This window comes from Cladophialophora immunda (genome assembly GCF_000835495.1).
Source record: "Cladophialophora immunda strain CBS 83496 unplaced genomic scaffold supercont1.8, whole genome shotgun sequence".
NCBI lineage: Eukaryota > Fungi > Ascomycota > Eurotiomycetes > Chaetothyriales > Herpotrichiellaceae > Cladophialophora > Cladophialophora immunda.
The window spans coordinates 512,753-530,713 of NW_015622548.1; the positions used below are offsets into that span (position 1 = coordinate 512,753).

The following is a 17,961-nucleotide window of genomic DNA, read 5'->3' on the forward strand; positions in this document are numbered from 1 at the left end:
TGGCTCCTCAGCAAACATGATTTTCTCTATCTGTGGTTCGAAGGGCTGATCACCTCTCAACACGCACACATTCTTTTCAACGCTCGACAGTCTAGGAAGCTAGGTATGTCCATATGAGTATGATCTCCCCCTGGACTATTGTGAGAGTATCAGTCCCCCGCAACTTTTGCCAAATTCATGTCCCCTGTCGTGTTCGAGTTCAACGAGGTTCCGACACAGATGGGCCTCAAAGGAACCACCATTGAAGGCATCGTCGGCATCTCATTCATGTTGGGCATCCTCGCGTTCTTCGTCATCCTGAGCTTTGTGCGGAATATCAGGATCAGGCGGCAAAGTCGCGTACAAGGACGCCTTCCCGCCAACCGACGCGTCAGGCTTGATCCAGTGGAAGGGGCTGCGAACAGCATTCAGCGACCTCCGCCAGCCTACGACACTCTCTACGCTGATACTGGACGTCCACAGTCCTGGCCTTGGTCAGGCCTGTTCAGATTGGGAGCAACGGCATCGCAAGAACGCAATGGGCGTGATACCCCCGACCTTTCCGATGCCACTGTCGAAGGAAATGGGGACGGCTTCGGTGCTAGCAGCATCCCTCCGAGCTCTCCAACATCGGTGCGGTCTGTGTTGCCCCCTTACTGCGGACGCGATCCTCATGGCTTGCCTACCTACGATACCATTGCTTGTGCTGATGGAGAGGCCCGATTACGGAACGTCCAAACTCCTGTAGCAAGTCAAGTACTCCTCCGGACTCCTGAGGATGCCTCGTCAAGTCTGAATACGTGGGAGAGCCGGACGGAAATCGTGGTTACTGAGAGAGAGATATCCCCTAGTGAACCATGACGGAGATAGTGACTACTACACCAAAGTTCGCGATATGGTAAAGCAGCCAGCCGACTTGCACTTTTCCCTGGCCACCTTGGCTAGTTTTCTTCTGCTCCAGCTAACGACGCTTTCCGCAGCCTTGAAATCGAGACCTCTCAGCTGACCTGGGGGAGGGACTACCGAAAACAGATCCAAGCTTTACGCGCCGGATATATTGAGCCCTCATCCGAGACAAAAATCTTGCGTACCCACCACACCCACGGAAAGGGATCGAAGACACACCCAGTTCCCTCGTCCGCCTTCCCATTTGCACCTCCTAGGGATCTTACAAAGTGCCTGCCATGTATCAAGGTATCCATCTGAAGGGACTTTGCCGTCCACGGCATCCAGAGCCGTTGACCTGAATCAACAACCAGAGCCTCGACGATCTGGAATGGACGGCTCAAGTTGCTACTGAGGCAGAGGCTACCGCCCGAGACAGACAGTCGGCGAAACAAGAGACAATCGAACAATATTCATATTTGCACTCACTCGACGCCCCGTTTGCCCGGGCTGGCGACAAAGGAACACGATCATGCAACGAGATCAAATGAGTCCCGACCAGTCCAGACAGAACGAGGCGAGATGACCGTCCCCTCGCAACTCAGCTGCTCACTTTCTTATGTACTCACACCCACTTATTTACTTACCCAATTCGGCCGAAAACCAGACGGCGTCTCAGCGGCGTCAAAGGACGGATGTCTCTCGATATGGATCAGGGGAGTCTTGTTTGTGGTGTGGGCACAGAGAAAGCGACGAGATCTTGCACCTGCGCAATCCCCTAACATCGTCGGTATTTATTTAGACACCTCATCGAACTCTATGTCCAGCTTCATCAGCGGAACATTCACACACATTCGTCTTCTTCCAATTTGTTTCTCGACCCAGAGCATTCCTCCTATCCTTCCCGCTCAATCAATGGTTCAGCGTTCCATCCAGCCTTCCTAAGCCTGTCAATCATTTGAACCCATCCCATTTCCTTCTGTTCTATCTATACTCCCCTTCCATCAGAGACGGGATCCGAGTTCACTGCTTTCTACGAGCTTTTGCCCCACCGGAGGTTCTACCCATACCTATATCCACATACCCGAGAGTGATAGCCAGAAGAGAGACCGCAATCATGAATGAACCGGCAATGATATCCTTCTTCAGCATCACAGGGGTAATCCTACTTGTTGCAGGCATCGCAATTTGGAGAACATACCACAAGAGCCGAATGCACGACAAACCCAATGATGAAACAGCAATAGAAAACAACGGCGATCCCAGGCACGGCGTTCAAAATTTGAGGATCCGTGCGGGTAACACGGCAGATTTGGAGCAGCAGGCAGACAATCAAGGCGGAAGGTGGAGGTGGAGAAAGATCCTTGACAGAGTCAGCTGGGCCCAGGTACCAAACAGTGCAGAAGATCCAGAAGAGATGCGAGCGATGGAACGACAACAAGGTGTCAACGAAAAGGCCGATCAAGCAATCGTTTCTGGGTCCATCTCCGGCGTCGAGGCTGGGACGAGAGACCTAAGAGATGTTGAAAAAGGACCAAGACCCACGGACGTAGCGTCATTCGAGAAGCTGGGTGGATATCGATACGGCGATTTCGCATATGGGCATGACAATATGGCGCCGCTTCCGGTCCCGACCTTGGTCGAATATCGTCATGCGCCCGGCATTGCGGAGGTCGAAGCCGTTCCGGCATGCTCGTATCCTTCTCAAGTCTGCGACAGAGACTCGATAGAGGCAGGACACAGGCCTCGACTGACATCGTACAATGGGTTCCCACCGATGCACCAACACCGTGACGATGTGATGGCAGCTCTCCCGATCCCAAAAGACCATCCACTTTCGCAACATTATCCGGTGGCTCAATGCCCAGCACCTTCCACAATTCCACATCAAGATGCAGGTTGGAAACCTCCAGTATTCCAGTACGAGCGCGACAGTCTTGTCCCTGCACCTCTCAACCCACGTCGCGGAAGGCATAACCCCGACATGGATCAGGATGACAACCAACCTTCAACCACCAAACCAGTGCGGATAGCTGGGCTCACACTGGAACGACCTTCGAGTGCTCATTCTCGGCGAGCACCAACCTCTAGGTCGGCATCAAAAGAAGGTCACGAGGAGAGATACAGCGTCTTTGAGAGTCCGCTGCGCCAGCATCCCCCTGAGCTGAACAACGAATTACAAGATCCAAGGAAGACGCTCGGCCAAACTTCAGTGCACACGCCAAGATCTATGGTTGGCGAGGGTCGAGCAACAGATGACGTCCGAAATGATTGGCCTTTGACAACAGACATGAAGAATTGTTCATTCCGATCCCCAAACCAGCCTGTGAGCGTATCCGAGCATCGTCACCACCCACATCAACGCCATCGGCATTTCAGCTCGTGCGACGCTGCTTGGACGACGTTTCCTCTGACTCCATCGTCACAGTCATCCCGCAAGCCGTCGAGATGGAGTTGGACAGCCGAGAACTTCAGGGTGGCCGGGATGGAGGGGGAGAATGTCGTTTGATCGATGCAACTCTCACTGGGGGGCGATCCACAGGGTCGTTGTCCAGTTGAGAAGGAATGGACTTCGGGATATTCGACGGGGGAAGGCAGTTCGGAGCACAATGGCATTTTCAGCATCGTGAGCGAGATGGAGGATAGACTCTTGCCTGTTGCCCTCTCCACAAGCTATTGTAAAGCTCACAACAATTTGCAATTGAGAGCTCTCATCCTGGCAGCTGGCATGTCTGGAGTGTTATCGGGGTAATTTCTTCGATCCATAGTACTCCTCAATTCGATGGGATGGGAATATATGTCCAATGCATGCCGTTGCGTTGCCTCTTTTCCGATATGTCTGGGGAGGTGATGCCTCTTGCTGGACTGCGTGGAGTTGGAATACAAATAGGACGGCATTTCATCCATGGCTGGTGTCCGGGTTCAAATTTATCTCTTGTTCCCAACGGCGGCCCATCTTTCTCTGCTCTTGACCCCAACTCCTTCGTCCACGGACGAGCCACTGCTTCCACCGGCAGCCCACCCTTCACCGATCTCCCCCACAACCCTTCCTGGCCGCCCGGCGATGATGGTGCCTCCCGCCCAGACGGTGTTCGCAGGGAGGACCGTGCCGTCCAAGATCTTGACGTTGTCCTTGATCATGACCATGTTCCCGATGGTGCAGTTGGCCCCTATCCACACATTGCTCCTGATCTCCGCGGCCCGAATGTGTGTGTTGGGGCCGATGTAGACGTAGTCGGAGATCCGGAGCATGAAGTAGGTCATCATCTGCTGCGGTTCACCGCCGTTCGGGCTGGGGACGGTGGTCAGGCGGGACGGGGGGTGGAGGGTGCAGCCGGGGCTGATAAAGACATAGCGGCCCAAGTGAATCGATGTTTGATCTTGGGCCACCGACTTCTGGTCGCCCGGCTGCTGCTGCTGCTGAGAGGGAGGCTTGGACTGCGGAGGGCGAACAAGGTCACCGTGGATGACGACGTCTTGCTGAATGACACATTTGCCGGCGAGGATGATATGGCGCGGGCCCAGGACGCTGGCTCGGCGGCTGATCTTGTTGCCGGTTTCCTGAGGCTGGTTGTTAGCAATCGTCTAGGTTGATGATCACTGAAAAGGAAGAGGGTGACCGCACAGTTTCGATATATTCTCCCCGAACAGAGGGCTTTGGGGGCATGACGCCTGGGTGATGCGTGCCTCCGGCAGTGCTCCTTGCAAGGTCGGAGTCCGCCAACGACAGAAAAACTATGTGTTGTGATTGTTGGGTTGTTCATGGGGTTTCTGGTCAAGCTGTAGTCTGCACTTCTCGTATTCGTGACACGCTCAACGCTGTCGATCAAGACGTGGCTTTGCGGGTCGCGGGTCGCGAGTCGCGGATGCGGAGAAAGTTACACGACATTATTCGCGACGAGCCAGCAACTTCGCCTGCAGTTGACATTGTGAATCCATCGCACACTCTTCACCAATCTCAAACTACTCTCTGATCTAGACGTCTCATTCGACTTGGGTCTGTCACTGTCCGTGTGTCCACAACTGCCGAGTTTTGCGTGCTTCTTCCCGATTGTTTCCACTCCAATACCTAACGATGATACAGGTACCCGTGCCGAGTGCATTCACGACTCCATATGGATCTGCGGACGCCACAGGGGATACAGTCACGCCACAGGGCACGCAAAACTTCTCGCCTAATCATGCAGCCTCGCGGCCGACAAGCTTGAGTAGCGCGGCATACAGGAGGAGGAGCCTTGGTGGGAGTCGCCTACAGAGGTTTCCCTGTCCCTCGACGGGTTTGTCCGAGGTCTTGTTGCTCAAGAAGAACAGTCCAGGTCGAAGCCATGCTTCCATCACTGATTCTGGAACCCAACACATGGGACACATGATGCTACGGTGGATACGCGCGGCCAATCTCGCAATAAACCCTTCGCTTCGTGGTCAGAACGGCGAACGCAGGCGAAGCAATGCCTATCCGGTACTTCTTTACCGTCTCCAGTAGTTGGACAACGGCTCGAGGCTCCGTTCTGTACCCACGCCCTCGGCTTAGGCTTCAGACGGCCCCATCTGTGTAGTGCAGCATCAGGAGAGGCAGTCTCTGCCCATAATCTCCGTGCCCAGAGCCTCGACGAAGCCCAACGTAGGCGGCCGAGCAAGTTATTATCTTCATCCTCAGTGATCGCCAGACGGAAATCCACTTCAATATTGGGGCCGGGAACTTGACCGTTCATTCGGCATGGTGGCTAGTCGCGGCATTCCAGGGGCACCGATCCCAGACCGTGTCGCTTCGCATCAACACCTTCTGTGAGGGTTAGCTTCGGATAGGCATTGCCGGGATGAAAGAAGTTCCTGGATCCACGGCACTGGGCGACCCCGCAAGGCGCAGGAGAGTCGAAAGTTATACTTGCAGCTTCGAAGAATCGTGGCTTTCCGTTGTTTGAGACATGCCATGGGGGGCTGGCAACTCTCCTGGTTGTCTTCTTCCCGACTTGACCCTCGGGTTGTGGTAATGACGGACGTCTAAATCACCTTCTGGATGCTCGCTTACGCTGCCGCATGGTCGACGAGATGGCGGCTTCACGGACGGGTAATCTCGACAACATCCGTTTCTTCCAATTGATCAACAAGTGGCGTTATCCCGGTTTCAAATATCCAGTGAGAACAAAGTTCTGTAACGGTTCCTGGCCCCCCAGCCGGATGATGGTCACGCCACTGCACGTGGAAACTAGGAACATGGGTTGCTCCCTAGCGGGACGGATCGAAAATTTATCTTCAACTCGTCCCAATCGGGGGTCGACTATGGAGATGCGTTGTTGCAAATAGTTCGCGGTGAGAAGAATACTCGGAAGCTCCTCCTTGCTCTGACAAAGCACCCAGGATCAGTCCGACCGGCTTTAAATCATGCGATCGCCGTTGCGAAACGCAGCGGGAGCCGCGCTTCAGCAGACTTTCTCTCCCTCATTCAAGGAAATAGTCGAATTCAACAGGTCAGCAGCTTACGGCCAAGCTCCTGTATCGGCATATCTCTGGGAGGTCTCTAGACGGCCACACAATGGGTGATATTCCGAAGAACATGGAACATGTGGAGCGGCGCGAACTGTACACGTCGCTCCCGGTTCGAGTCCAGTACCTCCAGCAGTTCCTTGAATTCGGAGCAGGTGAGCGCTCCCTCTCTCATTGAGCCTCAAATGCTGTCCAAATGTCTACCGATCAAAAGGACGCCTCCGCTGACCTCTTTTCCCGCTCTAGATGACGTCGTCGCCTTGATCGAGGGACAGAAATACATCAAAGCCATTATTCCGGCAATCGTCAACATGGTGTACAAGAAGTTGCTGAGGCACGACATCACGGCGCGAGTCTTCAGCACGCGAGATAGTCGCATCGAAGAAAATCCCGTGACATGGATCAAGGAAGACGACGCCCAGATCCGGCACCGGAAGATGTTTTTGAGGTGGTACCTCACGAAACTCAATTCCGACCCCAGCAAAATGGAGTACTGGCAGTATCTGGACAAAGTAGGGTAAGTGGAAATGTACCTGTCTGCGTCCCCCTAGAGCTGTACCCTTTTGTGGCAGCCAACTCGACCGTCAATCTTCAGCACCGCCGGAGAATACATCTGACGCATGACGCATTCGCAGGTTGATGCATGTGGGCAAAGGACGCCGTAACCCTCTGCACGTGGACTACATCTTCCTCGGCGCGTGCCTGGGCTACATCCAAGACTCGATGACGGAAGCCATCCTCTCGCACCCGCGGCTGGAGCTGACGCAGAAGATCGCCATCGTCAAGGCGATCGGCAAGGTGATCTGGATCCAGAACGACCTGATGGCGAAATGGCACGTCGAGGACGGGCGCGAGTTCCTGGACGAGGAGCTCGAGGAGGACATGGAGGCCGAGGCGCGCGAGCCCGAGGGCTACCTCCACGGGAAGCGCATCCTGGGCAACGGCGGGGGGCCCGGCGGCAACGGCAACGGCGACGACGATAGCTCGATCGCGGGCACCGTGTCGTCGACGTCGTCGGAAAAGAGCACCACCAGCCTCGGCCGCACGATGGAGCAGGTCCGCCTGTCCAACGAGCAGCAGAAGATGTCCACGTGCCCCTTCAGCGGCATGGCGTCGGCTAGTACAGAGGACATGGAGAAGCAGCGCGCCGCCACCTGGCGACCGACCCGCCGGGAGCTGCTGCAGACCGAGCCGACGTCGCCCCCTCGTCTTCCAACGGGCATCCCGCGACTCCGCGTGATTGATGGCAAAACCAGCTGTAAGGAGAATCTGGATCCGAATCCGTTTGCATAGGTAGGCAGGCAGGCAGGCATCCCCAGCGTGAGGAGAGAGAGCCAGCCACCAAGCCAGCCGCGAAGCCTTCCGCGCTCCGAGCCACGATACCGTTAGCTAGCTCATTGCCAAATGAACCAGCCGATCGAGGCCAGTTGTGGATGCGTGCTGCCATCCCAGGCTACACAAGTGAACGGACTCACCTCACTTCAAACCCAGGCCTCGCTTGCCGGCGCGCCGTGGGATTCATGTACATTTTAAGCAATTAGGGAATGAATTGAAACCAAAAGCATTTTCCTTACAGGTTTATCGGCCTTTTTTCCCGGTGTATGCCCCGGGCCTGTCCTCGGCCTCGCTCCGCTGCATACGGTGCACCAAGGAGTGCGAAATGTCCTCCACAGAAGAAGAGAAAGGATCTCGTGGCGGATTAAATAGACACGTTCCGAAGCTACAACCCGCATCACCGAATCCTCGTCATATAGATAGGCACCAGGACATGAAGGAAGAGGAGGGAAGACTTTGCCCAGACACGGAAAACAACGAGATCGCGGTGCACAACAAATCATGATTAGTGGCCCCGGCCCCCCGATCAATATCCGTTGGTGTGAATGTAACGCCCTCTCCGCGAGATGGAGGCAGGTCAACCCTGTCCTACCGCGCCGTTCGAGGTCCGTTTCAACAGAGTCTCTGTGATCAAAGAAGCAATAAGCCAAATTTATTGTTTGTTCATCTGTACATCCACGAAGTGTATGAGTAATGTAGAGGACTTGAAGTTATTAAAAGACGACGGTATCAAATGAAGTGCACAATCTCACGCCAGAACTGTCTTTCCGCTCCCAGCTAACTCGTGAGGTCAGTATTGCTTTGACGAATTGAAGGGATGACGCACGGATTCCATTGATCCACAGAAGAGACGATGGTCCGCTTGACCAAGATATGTATTCATCGCATTCGAAGAACCAATCACCTGTTCCGGGATGATGATGTTTCAAGCCCTCCTCCAGGTTCTCATCAATATTGATTGAACTTGGATCAAGCCTCTGGAACAAGAGTTTCCGTTCTTCTCGCTCATCCATGAATGCATCTCGTCTTTGCAGTGCTTCCGCCGCCAGAGAGCTTCGCAGAGAATACTGGAGGACACTCCGCAACATCAGGCTATCCAGAGAACAGTGTCAGTTTGATCGCAGAACAGCCAATGTCCGTTTGGACGCATACCTCATATCAGCAGCAGTCGCTGTATTCAAGTGGTCTCAGAGTCTGGATATTCTGACCAAGACATCCCTGGTTGCTTTTCCCTTGAACGACCATATCATCATTTCCCCGACATTTCGTACCCGATGGTCTGCAACCTGCTGACACGCAGCAATCGAGTTTCTGACGACGAGCAGAGACCGCTTACATTCGGTGAAAACACCTGCGTTGCTGAATTCATTCAATGCCGACTTATTGCTGGAACCCACCACCGGGCCATCATACGCCAGACTCTGCAGCTCCCCGATGAGTCTAGTGGAGCAGTCTCGCTCAAAGGCTGCCGCAACTCTCTCGGGGCCCTGTGGACAGTCCTTATGAATGAGTAACCCTCTTCAAGGACAGTGCCGCTCAACGACATCAGGCCCGCAACGGCCGACGCTGCACCCAGGATATCGCCCATGAGTCCAGCCTGATTGCAGTCTGAATTCCGACGAGTTACAAACAGATGAATTTGGCTTGACTTTGACAAGAGTCGTATCCGTGGGAACTGACAATGCAGCCCTCGAAATTCTCAGCTGCCTGGGTGCAGTGATATTGACCGCGAATAGGTATGCAGTAGATCGAAAGAGCCAACCACAGTGGCAAAGCCAGCTTCAGCCCCCACGCTTGACTTATTGCAGAAGTGCTCAGGTAGTGGTGGGAATTCTCTAAGCGCCGAGTTAGGTTGACAGCATGGGCGCGTAGCTTGAAAGCTCTAAGTATAGGACGTGGAGGTGTTCCATAGGAACCAGCAAGCCTTCGCTCAGAAAATTCGAGCTGCCAGACTGGCGCCAATGTCTAATAACCCTGCGCGACCGTTATCACCCTCGCTTTCGCTATCCAGGCTTTCCACAGCTCGATTCTCGCATGCTTCAGCGAACTCGATCATAGCTTCGTAAGACTCGCTGGCTGAACCGACAAATGTTCCCCAGTGCACTCCAATGCTGTTACGCGATCGAACATCGACATGAATCGCAATAGCATCTGCCGGAGAAGCATGGAGAGCCGCAGGTATGTCGTGATGGGATAGTCGAAGCCCCATATATGAAAAGAAACCGAGCGTTCCACCGCGCCAGATAGGAATGAATGAAAGATCGACAGGGCCGAATTTGTCCCCAATCTCTTTAAAGACCGGGCAGACAATGTCTGATCTCGATGTCCTCCGATAGCCTGTATCGCCGGCATGATAGATAACCCCTCGTCTGGTCGCTTTAGATTCACTTGATTCGTCCTGTGAGTGGAGAAAGCGCTCGACAACCCAACCACACCAGAGCGTGCGCCCTTGATCGACGGGACTTCGTGCGGAATTATGCTGAGCAGGCACACAAGAGAATCTAAAGATGACCTGCTCAGTCGATGCCGGTGGTGGCTGAACACCAAAGTCTTCCAGACTATACTCGCGATTTTGCCCCCAGTCCATCTCGCAGGTTTGCGAATCCGGGACCCCCATAGACGACATCCATTGCTTGATGCCAAGTCCAACGAAAAACTTTGTTCGTGGAAACTTCTTGAGAATTGCCTTGATTGAAGCAGCATCCAAATGATCGTAATGATTGTGGGAAATCAAAACTGCATCGCACCCTGGCAGATCCTCGGCCTGGCAAGGAGCTTGCTTGAACCGGGTGACACCGCTGTTCTGGGTCGGCCCTGCTCGCATAGAAAAGATAGGGTCAAACAGAAGCCATATGCTCCTGTGCTCGGGATTATCGAGAGGCGGCAGCTCCACCAGAGCGCTTGCATGGCCTAACCATGTTCCGATAACGCAGTTCTTCTTGTCAAGCTGCCTCTTTTCCAGGTCCGCTTTACCCCAGTCTGGGGTGACGACCTTGAGTTGTCGGGCTCTTTTGTGGCAACTCAGGTCATCGGTGTACCAGCCAAGTGGAAAGGACGATTGAAGGATTTCTCCCCAGGTTGGCGTCCCTGCGGATGGCCATGGATTGACGAAGGCGGTGGCGGAATTATTTGAGTGGTGAGCAGGACGTGATGATTTTCGCTTTGGGCCAGACATTGTTGTATTCATTGCAGTTGGATGGCGAGGATTGCCATGGTGATAAGTACTTATCCAGCAGATACACAAGCAAGTCAAGAGGACAGTGAGATAGATGGGAAAAGCCAACAAGTGGAAAATGGGTGAGCTGATGGAAGATGAGAGGAAGTCGTCAGAGCTGCAACCGAAGTTCATCCACACCGCAGGACATACAAACAATGACGACATGGACCCAAAGAGCCGCGGGTCGCTGCCATCCAGCGCAGCTTCAACTAAACACCACCAAACAATATACCTACTTGTATTCAACCGCAATGGTCATGCCCGCACCTATTATCGTGTCCACCACCGTGTGACAGAACTCCTGCAAACCAATGGGACTCAACGGCGACGGTTTGATCCTTCCAAACAAGGCTGCGCGCTCTACAAGCAGAGATGTCACTAAGGTCCTTCCACTACTGCGGGCAAACATCTGCGCACAGAGACAATACTTCACATGCGTCGTGACCCTCAATACCCCATAAACACTCACCGCGCTTCACTTCACTTCACTTCACTTCGCTTGCTTGTGTTTGTTGACGACCGACTCACTTATGACCTTTCGACCACGACCCTGCTTTGACTCTCTCTCTCCCTCTCTCTCTGTCAATGTTTCTCCCAAATAGATTCCTCCCCATATCTATGACAACGACCAACTATGTCTTCTTCACCTGACCAACACACGATGAAGGTCACAGTAGTGGCGACGCAAGAGCTGTGCATTCATGTTGGCTCACCAACCGTGGTGGCAGCCTTCCCGGAGAGCGTGCTTGACACAATCTTAGAGCAACTTGCTCGTCGCGGCCTCAACCTGACCAGTATACAAGTTGCTTCGAACCCAGACAACTTGTGTGATCTCCAAGTCGGTCAAGAACTGGCTTCTGCAGCGATGAAGGGTACCCAGATTCTTCGCCAGAACACCGTGGGAAGACTTCCTTTACAAGTTAATGCTGACACCTTGGACACAGATAGTGCTGTCTTCCACATGTTCAATTACAACCACTCGCTCCAAGCCTGGAATAGATTTCCGGACAACGCATCCAACAAAACACCACTGCAGGACAAAGGAAAGGCACCTGTCACTCGGCAGCTGGCCCAGAAGCCGATCACATGGTTCTATGATCCGACCCCGCAAGCTGAGCTACAGCCCACGCTTTCCAATGCTCGACGTGAGCCTACTCTGTCATCTGCTTCTAACAGTACTCCTCTTGCTCTCGACAATGTCTCCCTTGCTTCAAACGAAGACGGCCAAGCTACAACTGACGATGGACCTGCAGCATCAACCTCGAACTTGGACGTGCGGGAACGTATGGAGGACGACACACCCACTCCACGGCGCGCCAAAGACAGGGGGATGAGAAGGAAACGGAAGAAGTTGGGGACAGTCTCTCCAAAACGCGCAACCAAGTCAGGCGAGGGAGCAAGGACACGCGCGCAAAAGGAAGCTGCTAAACAAGAGGAGCAAAGCCAATCCGGCAAAGGCGCGCTCAAGCCCGAGAAGCGCATGGTGGCTCCCATCCAGGACAGGAAGCATTTCCCAAGCCGCGTGCAGCGCATCGGAATGACCCTGGCGCTGTACAAGTTCGAGCGCAAGCGGCAGCAGGACTTGAAGAAGCGGCTGACCAGGGCTACGGAGAGTCGGTGGAAAGGCCAGCCCAGCAACCTGACGGAAGACGACAAGATAGATGTGATTACCAAGGGTGAGTGCTCTCCCTTCTCCCTTTCCTTCTCACATTAGTATCGGTCTTTTTTCTGCAAGCAACATACTAACTAAACCCTCTTGGTGGATAGAGCTTGACAAGGCTTTTGAGAAAATGTGATCTAACACGACGCTGTCCTCGCGAACAGATTGGAGCAGGGAGCATTGTACATCAGGGTGGGCCTTTTCTGGTCTTGGGATGGCACACCGAGTTGGAGTTGAGTGGTCTACTACATAGGTCTGGGGCTTGGATTGAGGAGCATTGGCTATGCAAAAAGGGACCGAGATATCCGTGAAAATCAAATTGCCAACCCACTCAGATTCGCCGCGTCTGCCTTGTCCTTGTCTAATTCCTTCTTATTCGCGCCCTGTACCACGGCGTTTCCGTTTTCCTCCACCAGTACCGGCGCGTCTCCAGGCACGTTGATCCCCCACTTTGTGCAAATCCGCCTGGCCACGGCTTCGCCGCTCCACCACGCCCCGGTCGTCGTCCCCAACGCGATGAACGGCGCGGTGTGTTCGCCAGCCAGCCACAAGCCGGTCTTCCACAGGCCGCCGGCGTCGCGCATGGCCTCGATGTCCTCGTCGCCGCGCTCGAGGCCGACTTGGAAGTTGCAGTAGGAGCCGTGGCCCGCGAAGGGGTCGGCCTGCCACTTCGTCATCAGGAAGGATCGGGGCTCGCAGGCCGGGTTGGCGGGGTTGTAGTTGGGGAGGCGTGAGTAGAACGCGGACGCAAAGCTGGCGAGGATGGCGTTGTACTCCGTCGAGTGCGTGTCGACGTCCTGGATGGACTCGACGAGATGGGTGCCGCAAGGCCCGTAGATGTAGAACAACAGAGTCGGATGGGCGCAGCGCGGCGGCAGGTGAGCGAGCGACACGATGGATTGGTTCCATGCCTCGTCGCTTGCGTGGGGGACGTAGGACGGGTCGTGGAAGTGGGTGTGGACAGGATAACTGGACAGGTCGGGCTTCCCGTCCGCGCCAGGGGACAGCCAGAAGGCGGTTGGGAACGTCACGTAGAGCTTCTCCAGGCGGCCGTAGTTGATGTTGGAGATGGCCGAGGCCAATCTCGGAGGTAGTGCTGGCGTGAAAGCTCTGGTGTGGTGCCGTTTGAGCCAGCCTAGAGGGCATGTGATGACCACGTCGTCAAAGGTAGATTGGTCGCCCGACGAGGCTGTGATTCTGACATTGCCTCCATCTTTGTCGTCGCGGTCGGATCTCGTCTCGAAATGGACAACTTCCGTCCCAAGTCTCAGCTCGACTTTGTCCTCGTCGGTCGCGGAGCGGCCGATTTCCTTCAAGATGTCCCTGTAAGTTCCGGCCACGAAGACGTTTTCTCCCTCGATACATTCTTCCAAGAAGAAGAACTTGAGGCTCTGTTTCTCGACCGGGTCGCCCACAAAGGGCCCCCACATCTGCGCTTCGTGGAGGAGGTCTTGTCTTTGCCGGCGAGGGAGCTCTTTGTCCGTGTCGAGCTTGGACCGGAAGTACTCAAAGAGACTGACCCCAGGATCGATGTCGGCGGAGTGCTCGTCCGAGTATTTGAATGCGTCAACGACCATTTCCCACATTTTGCTCGACAGCGCGACGGCTTCGGAGTCGGGTCTCCTCTTCCCCTCAGCGTCGAAAATCGCCTGGTGCTCTTCCGGTTCCAGGATGGTGGTGCCTGTCCTTTCGGCGAGATGCATAATGGGATTCCCGCTGGTACCGTGGATCCAATTCGGGCCCATGTCCACGAGGTAACCGCCTGATTCCAGCTGGTGGACTCTCCCGCCGATACGATCTCGGGCTTCAAACAGTGTCACCTTGACGCCACTGCGAGCAAGGACGTCTGAGCACCGAAGTCCCGCGATGCCCGCGCCGACGACCGCCACGTGGGGGAGTCTGCCTGATGACAGCGTGCTGGCATTTCGAAGGGCTTGCATGGTGGAAGAGGGAGGCGAGGATGAAGGCATGGGACCATTCGCATGGCCATTGTGCGCGCTGTTAGCAAGGTCGCGAGAGATTCGAGACATACAATCCAAACTAGGATGTTAAAGAGGGGCGACGATCTGTGCAACGATAAGAGACGTGAATTGGGGCCGTCAGGGGCCGGAGAGCGAATGATATGCGGTGTCTCGACAGTTGTCTGCGCTTCCCGAAATTCGGAGGGGCTATACTTTAGCAGTCGATATGGGTTCCAGGCTCGAGAACGCTTCTAAGAAAAGGATTGCGGATCGTCAACAGTGGTATGAATAATTTCTGAGGATGTCACTCAATCGTAAGTGCCGGATGAGCGACACGAAGGGCCTTGGATTAGCCCTTGCTGGGCTGTCGACGTGATGATATCGCGACGCGGGCGGCACTTGAGTGTCGCTTGCCCACGCGGGTTTTTGCCAGGCACATGCAGCTGCCGGCAGAGATAAAGCTGACGTCAAGACAAGCCAAACCAGTAGTAGAGCAACAGAGACAAATAAGCAAACAACATGACTCCTTCAATTGATTTCCAATAGCAATCATGATACATGTGGTCGATGATGATCCTTTTCCACCCCGGACTGGCTGCGAACAGTCATGCAGATAAAATGCAAACATCCCATGCTCTTTTGCGCTACCTCGAATTATGCCACCGTAACCAAACAAATATCCTCCTTATGGTCGTCATGCTGGCTTCCATGCCCATCTTTGCGAGCGCCTTCATCTGGACCAAGCTCCCTGGCTGAGCGAAAGCAACCCCTGTACGCAGTCGAGTTCTTCACCCTTGGCCTTCTCTTTGGTCGGGGATTCACCACTGCCAAGTCCTTCTTCAGGACGATGGCGTGAGGCATTAACATCCGGGAATGTCATCTGCTCATTTTCCTGCAGGACCGGCCGGTGACATGTACTGGGCTGGGTTCTGCGCAAGGGATGCTCCGACATTCTGGTCCCGGGAGCCCAGTTCTCTTTGTCTGAGTCTCCGGACGGTGACCGGACGTGGCCATGAAGAGGCTTCGACTTGCCACTTGACGGGTCTGCCGATGTACCCAGGCCTTGCAAACGTCCCAGCGAGGATTGGGCGCGAGACAACTTCGGCCTGCCTTCCTTCACTGTTGCCCGGCGAGCATTGGTCTTGGACAAAGACGGACTGAGTGCCTGCAAACGCGGCTTGAAACTGTTTGATCGGATGAGGTTGATGGCACTGACAGCAGATCCCGCGCTTTCCGCTTCAGCCTGGGCCGAAAGCGCATCTTTTGTCTTACTGTCGCAATAAAACTCCCAAGTCCTGGCGTCACGGGACCGACCAAATCCTGCTCCAATGCTCTTGAATCCTGCCCCCTGAACGCTGTCGCGGAAAACCTCGACTCCATTCATAGCACTCTTGCTGCGGACCAAGGACGCCTTTTGCCTGTTATGTACGGTTGGAGTTGGGGCACGTGGCTTTTCGGGGGATGGCGTGGGCTCATTGTTCGTCCTGATCTTGACAGCTCCATCCACAGTCATTGCAAGCCGCACAAAACTGGACACTCTCACCAGAGGAGCCTTAGAGAGAGTGGCTTCCCCAGTCTCTCCTTGCCCCTCTAGCCGGGGACTAGGAGGCGTTGCACCAGTCATCTCATCATGATCTCTCTTTCTGGCACTTCCATGCTCACTGCCAACATCCGACTGTCCGTCACAACTCTCAGCCACGTTCTTTTGACTTTCACTTTGAAATGGCATCCCGACGGTCAACACGCCCTTTTCAATGCTGGATGGCGGTGTGCTTCCTCCGATTGTTTCCTGTGAGCTTTGCTTGAGGCTTGCATCGTCCTCTGGAGGTGTTGGATTGAGAAGATCATGGATGCTTGAGCCTCTCGAGGTAGGTCGGTTGATAGGCTCAATAGGCGCTAGAGATGAGTTTGGTAGGGACATAGAGGCAGAAAGATCTTCGGGGACAGGAGACGAGCTCATCTGGGGAGGAACAGGGCTGGCATTACTGTTGCGGAGATGGGCAACGAGCTCATGCGGCTGCAATGGTTTGGACCGGCGACGGTCATTTTGGCGACGGTTCTGAAACCAAATCTATAGAATGGTCAGCTTACTCCATAGTGATTGCAGAAGGGGCGGTACCTGAACTTCTTTCTCCCCAAGGGCAACCCGGCTGACTATCAAGGCTCTTTCGGCCTTGTCTGGTTTGGAGTTCTTCTGGTATGCGGCCTCGAGGATGGCACAGTCCTGGGGGCTATAGATGGTCAGAAAGCATTGTTGGGGGCGAAGAGCGTGACTCAGGACAACCCACCTTGTTCGTTTTCTCTTTGCTTTCGCCGCTTGAGGTGTCGTGGAGGAAGACATATTATTAGGGTGGAGTTGGATGTTATAAGGAGCGTGCTGAGGCGCTGGCTCGGTCACATCGCGTGCATCTTGCCCCATGGTCAGAACCTGCAAAGCAAGGGGAGCGCAGGGAACAGACAGAGAGAGAACGAGAGCAGAGTCGCGACAGCAAAACAAAATGTAAAGTGGTGTATTTCCCTCCGCGCCGCGGCTTGAAGGCGCGTCACGGCTTGCCAAGAGAATGAGATCAACTCGACCCACTGGTACCGCCATCAACCATCCCATCACCATCGTCCTCACCATCAACCCTCAACCGGTTTCCTCTCCTTCAGAGTCTCAAGACCCAGCACTCATCGCAACAAGATCAACACCAGCAATGTGTTAGTGATGTCTCGAGGATTCACGCCATGATCCCTCCCAACCTCCGCGGCGTCTCGCCCTTCACATTCTACGAAGAGACAGAACAACGTCATTTCACACCTGGTTCTCGCCCCTTCCTCCCACTCCTCCCCATCCTTCCCATGGAGATAGCAGCCCAAAACTTCCAAAACTTTGACTGTTATGCCCTCTTGTGTATCTGTCAGCCCGCCCCCAGAACCTGGCCCCGTATGTGGTGTCGGTCCAGAGATTATTAATGCGTTACCTCACAATTCATCAGGGTGCCTCCTTCGATCAGCCCTATCGCGACGAATACGCGAGATAACGTGACCCGTCACAGGCAGGTGCCGAGGTCGAGCGCAATTCCTCTCCTAGATTTCGGCTTCGAAACATTTTGACACCGAGTGCCACAAAGCTTGCGCGACGGACGGAAAGGTTGTTAAGCTTGTCTTCAGCTAAGATCCCAGCCGTTTCAAGAAGAGAATTGCCTATGGCGGCGATTGCGACGTTGATCTCGGATGCTCCGCAAAGCTGTCATGGACGATGACGACTTCCACCTTTGGCTTACACTCGTCCGCCGAGCTCGCGTGCAGTATCTCTATTTTCCCTGGTGCCCAAGGCAAGTCGTACCGATCCCGAGATTCGAACGTTATTTTACGCCCAGCCCAACGGAAGCGTGAGCTCCCAGAGCTTTGCGGAGGAGCAAATCCCACCGCGGCCGGCTTGCGCTCTTTGGCGCTCC

The 17,961-nt window shown here is 54.5% G+C and overlaps 6 protein-coding genes across 6 annotated transcripts; 2 read left to right on the top strand and 4 right to left on the bottom strand.

Annotated features, from left to right (window-relative positions):
- Positions 1 to 1,565: 1,565 nt before the first annotated feature.
- On the bottom strand, positions 1,566 to 4,826 carry PV07_12235 (uncharacterized protein). The gene is made up of 2 exons (XM_016399742.1): positions 4,490 to 4,826; positions 1,566 to 4,425 (listed from the first exon to the last, which is right to left on the bottom strand). Exons 1-2 carry the CDS (start codon positions 4,529 to 4,531, stop codon positions 3,793 to 3,795), a joined length of 675 nt encoding a protein of 224 aa, XP_016242554.1. The 5' UTR covers positions 4,532 to 4,826; the 3' UTR covers positions 1,566 to 3,792.
- On the top strand, positions 1,982 to 3,373 carry PV07_12236 (uncharacterized protein; the record flags this gene model as incomplete). The annotated part of the gene is made up of 1 exon (XM_016399743.1): positions 1,982 to 3,373. One exon carries the CDS (start codon positions 1,982 to 1,984, stop codon positions 3,371 to 3,373), a length of 1,392 nt encoding a protein of 463 aa, XP_016242555.1.
- Positions 4,827 to 5,797: 971 nt separating the features above from the next.
- Positions 5,798 to 8,330, top strand: PV07_12237 (uncharacterized protein). Its single transcript, XM_016399744.1, has 4 exons — positions 5,798 to 6,174; positions 6,223 to 6,503; positions 6,595 to 6,865; positions 6,984 to 8,330. Exons 2-4 carry the CDS (start codon positions 6,398 to 6,400, stop codon positions 7,639 to 7,641), a joined length of 1,035 nt encoding a protein of 344 aa, XP_016242556.1. The 5' UTR covers positions 5,798 to 6,174; positions 6,223 to 6,397; the 3' UTR covers positions 7,642 to 8,330.
- On the bottom strand, positions 8,314 to 10,986 carry PV07_12238 (uncharacterized protein). The gene is made up of 3 exons (XM_016399745.1): positions 8,836 to 10,986; positions 8,510 to 8,775; positions 8,314 to 8,460 (listed from the first exon to the last, which is right to left on the bottom strand). Exon 1 carries the CDS (start codon positions 10,868 to 10,870, stop codon positions 9,614 to 9,616), a length of 1,257 nt encoding a protein of 418 aa, XP_016242557.1. The 5' UTR covers positions 10,871 to 10,986; the 3' UTR covers positions 8,314 to 8,460; positions 8,510 to 8,775; positions 8,836 to 9,613.
- A 1,730-nt stretch (positions 10,987 to 12,716) lies between these two features.
- Positions 12,717 to 14,898, bottom strand: PV07_12239 (uncharacterized protein). The gene has a single exon (XM_016399746.1). It carries the CDS (start codon positions 14,588 to 14,590, stop codon positions 12,875 to 12,877), a length of 1,716 nt encoding a protein of 571 aa, XP_016242558.1. The 5' UTR covers positions 14,591 to 14,898; the 3' UTR covers positions 12,717 to 12,874.
- Positions 14,890 to 17,004, bottom strand: PV07_12240 (uncharacterized protein). The gene is made up of 3 exons (XM_016399747.1): positions 16,810 to 17,004; positions 16,641 to 16,752; positions 14,890 to 16,592 (listed from the first exon to the last, which is right to left on the bottom strand). Exons 1-3 carry the CDS (start codon positions 16,938 to 16,940, stop codon positions 15,252 to 15,254), a joined length of 1,584 nt encoding a protein of 527 aa, XP_016242559.1. The 5' UTR covers positions 16,941 to 17,004; the 3' UTR covers positions 14,890 to 15,251.
- Between the last annotated feature and the right edge of the window lie 957 nt (positions 17,005 to 17,961).